The sequence below is a fragment of the Setaria viridis genome, chromosome 3 (genome assembly GCF_005286985.2).
Source record: "Setaria viridis chromosome 3, Setaria_viridis_v4.0, whole genome shotgun sequence".
NCBI classification, from domain to species: Eukaryota; Viridiplantae; Streptophyta; class Magnoliopsida; order Poales; family Poaceae; genus Setaria; species Setaria viridis.
The window spans coordinates 43,129,325-43,133,234 of NC_048265.2; the positions used below are offsets into that span (position 1 = coordinate 43,129,325).

Consider the following 3,910-nt stretch of genomic DNA (forward strand, 5'->3'; position numbering starts at 1 on the left):
CGGCGGCACACGGGGATCCTCAGCGGCGGCGCGCAAGGATCCTCTGCAGGAGCAAGAGCGGCTCGGGAGGAGGAGATCCAGGATCCCCTCTGTGGCAGGATTCAGCGGCGGCGGCCACGACGAGATCAGGCCCTAGTGTGCTCCCCTCTATCCCTCTCTCTTTATCTCCCTCTCTCTCCCACCCTCCCTCCATCTATCTCTCTAGCGTCTGTGCAGTGGCGTGGAATGGGGGCAGCGGCGGCGTGGGATGGGGCTGCGGCGGTTCGGTGGCGGCACCCCGTGGTAGGGCAGCCGGCCGCGGCCGGTGGGATGTGGGGCTGGGCGGGATTTTTTTTATTTTTTCAATAGGAATCACCTCCAGTTCTAAGTTCGGCGGTGATGCCCATTTCCATCACTGCCGCCTTCTATACGACGGATCCAAAACCGACGGTGATGAAGGGTTGTGGAGTAGTGATTGGCTCTAGGGCATATATCCAACCGTCTCTCATTTGCACTAGATTCAACTATACAAATAGCTTCACGTTCTAACCCCTTGATGTGTGACCCTACAAATTTATCTTTAAATTTTGCCGGAAAACCAATCTGATAAACTGATAGATTTTCAATAAAATCAATAAATCCGTTTATCGGTGATGACGTCCAGTAAATTGTGCACTAGAGGCAAGTTTATGTCTTTATTCATGTCAGTTCTTGTTTGCACTGGTGCGAATAGACTAAACGCACTGGTACGCTTTGGCCCAGCACGAATGAGTCGATACGAATGACGTTCATTGCAGTAGTGCTATTATCATATCCTTTCTAATAAAGCAGGGTTGACAGGCCTTTGGTCTAAAAGGTTCTTGAAGCAAAACCTGATTGCTCATATCTGTTGTTACAGACTTACAATTGCAGTAGTTGAACACAACCGTGTGCGTGCAGTAAAAGGGCAATGGAATGTGCTCAAGCAGGTCAGGTTGTTGTTGGGAGACGAATTGCTGGATTATGAACAACGAGGGTGTAGATTGTAGAATACAGGAAAATAAAGCTGACTGCCAAAGATGCTTTGTTCCGGTAGTAGTCGTCGTTTGGATTTTGCAAGGGTTACTACTACTAGCTACGGGGAAAATCAACCCTTAGATCAGGAACGAACTCAAAAGGCATTCATGTCGAGCACGAGCGAGCCCCGCGTACAAACTCCTCATTCCAGATTCAAACCCCTCGACAGTGCATGTGGAGCACGCAGTGACAACAATTCGGTTGACCTCGCGTCTCCCGCCAAGTCAAGCTGCTGATCCCCCGACCACCAGCGTTACTCCCTCTGAGCAACATCTACACGGCCGCGTCTGTAACACATCTGCTTCGAGGTCCACAATGTAACCCATCTGTCAATGGCAGGTCCGTCCTCTGTCTTCTCTGTTGTTTGATGAACATAAATTCCAGAACAGGAGAGTGAGTAATCTTACAAGAGCTTTGGTATACCATCAAGCCATGAAAAGTTTGGTTTCAAAATTACATATTAAGTGGTAGTTTACATCACCGAATTAGAGAAAAGATAACATATAGAGATAATTTAATTTTATGGATGTGTAGCTGGAAACAATTCTATTTTCTAAAAAAAATAGAGATACTTTTCTACAGATGTATATTTTCACGGGAAACAGCATCGTCATGCATCATTTTTACAGATGTATATTTTCACGGGCAACGACCACTTAGCTAGACTTGTCTTAATATAAGCTCGAATTTGTTCGAACAACGGAAAAAACAAATTTATTTGTAATATTTGAAACAACCTGTGCTACATACAAGACGGATTAATTCTATGACGAACAGGTGCTCCTCACCGTGCCACGCCGCCACTGGCTTGCCCAGCTTTCAGTCGCTTCGCCGTTCTCTCCTTGGACAGCTCCTTCGCCAGGTCTTCAAGGGCTTGAGCATTGGTCCTGTTGTCCCCTGGCACATCCTCGTACTTCCCGGTCTTCACGTTGACCCTCGTCACTCGCTGATCTAGCATGCACTTGCCGATCTCGATGAGCTTCTTCATGTTCTCCGGAGTCGACACGTCCACCGCAGCAGTGGCGCTGCAGAGGGTGTTGTTCTGGATGCGGAGGTAGTTACTCTCGCAGCCGAACAACTTGAACTTGACGGAGACGTGGATGTCGACGAGGTCCGAGCTAGCGGCCATGAAGATGTCGATGATGGGCGCCATACCCCTCTTGCGCAGCCACCCGATGATGCCCCACTTGGAACACATTTTCGCAGTGTATTGTTCCTCGATGGACCTCAAGCCGGTGCCGATGGATAGCACCAGGAACCGGCCGCATTCATCCTCCGATGACGGCTTGAGCAGCCTGACCGCCTTCGAATCCTTTTCCTTGGCCTTGGCCATGATCTCCTCTGTGATTATCGACATGGCAACCATTGTCTGCAAGGTGCAAGGATTGAAGTTTGGCTTAGATCATTGTAAGTCGTTCCATCCATTTCAAATTGTAGGTCGTTTTAATTTTTATAGGTATATTTCTTTTGCTACACCGATGTCTTGGAGCATAGGTAGTATAGGATGTCGTAAAAGCAGCTGTGTCTACGTACAGGATTATTGGCAGCGACGCCGCCATCGATGAGATTGTAGTCGTGATCCCTTCCGTCAGCACCTTTGGTCCGGAAGTGGTGCGCGGGGAGGTAGGTCGGAGCCGCCGCCGTGCCGATGCATACATCTGATAGCAGTGATTCTTCTCAGGTGTCTTTTCTGCCTGCACAACACACCAAGAGGCATCATCTCTACTGGTTGCCGCGCACGACGTATAATACTGATTTGCGAATCTCTTGAGATGTGCTAAGAAAAGCTACGAATCCTAAAAGTTTTAGAACAAATATAAATATCCGACAATCAATTCGACAGACTCTAATCAATGTCAGCATGCAGTTCTACAGGAAAGCATCTGTGACATCTCCAAAATATAATAACCGTCGGTCGATATCATAGATCGGTGACTACGAATTAAAAACTGTCTGAATTCTTGTCATGGCAGGAACGTACGTCACATTTGGAGAAGATGATGGGCTGCACCAGCTTGACGTCGAAGGTGGGGATGATGACATCCGTGACAGTGTCGCGCACCCTCGTCTCGCCGAGCACTCTACGAGTCACCGCGCGAAGGTACTTGCCGTCGTGCTTGGGTCCCGACGCCGCGGCGATGCTCCACTTCCGAGGGAAGATGCGCGGGCCGTGCTCGAGGTAGAAGGGGTTGATACCTTCGGCGGCGAAGAGCGGGCGCCTACTGCCGTCTGCCGGCGCGGCGAGCATCGCCGTGATGAGCCCGCCGGTGCTCGTCCCGGCGATGTAGTCGAAGTAGTCTGCCAGCCTCGCCTCCGGCCCGTCCAGCTCCTGCAGCTGCTCCTCGAGGTAGGCGAGCACGGTGCCCGGGATGAGGCCCCGGATGCCGCCGCCGTCGATGGTGAGGACCGTTACCCGGTCGCCGACGGCATCGCACGCCCCGCTGCTGCATTTGTGGTGGAAGAAAGGATGCCGGGGTGAGTAGCTCCTCCTCCCGGCCGCCGGTTCCTCCCGTTTGTTCTGCTGCCACGACGAGGAAACGAGCACTGGTCGATGAAGGAGAAGGACACTAGAGGATGCGCGGCACAGTTGTCGACCGCAACTACGAAGTGAAAACATCGAGCAAATAGAGATGATGGCTGGCGTCGAGGAGTACGGAGATGGAGTACACTGTGGCCCAAATAGTTACGGTCGTAAGTTGGGGCAGATCCGGTTGTGTTTTGTAGACCTCAGTTTTCCACTTTCTTTTGCAAGTCAAGGTGGATAGAGAATGACCAAAAGGGCCGGGTCAAGTCTTCTCACCTACCATTATATATTCCGATAAGAATGACCTTGGGGTGCACAATGAGTCTCAAAAAAATAACACTCACCTACCAA

At 50.6% G+C, this 3,910-nt stretch overlaps 1 protein-coding gene across 1 annotated transcript; it reads right to left on the reverse strand.

The window, feature by feature from the left end:
* Nucleotides 1-1,112: 1,112 nt before the first annotated feature.
* Nucleotides 1,113-3,910, reverse strand: LOC117847713 (patatin-like protein 1). The gene is made up of 5 exons (XM_034728977.2): nt 3,013-3,910; nt 2,743-2,757; nt 2,569-2,711; nt 1,824-2,404; nt 1,113-1,392 (listed from the first exon to the last, which is right to left on the reverse strand). The coding sequence occupies exons 1-5, from the start codon at nt 3,650-3,652 to the stop codon at nt 1,365-1,367; spliced, it is 1,407 nt and encodes a 468-aa protein (XP_034584868.1). The 5' UTR covers nt 3,653-3,910; the 3' UTR covers nt 1,113-1,364.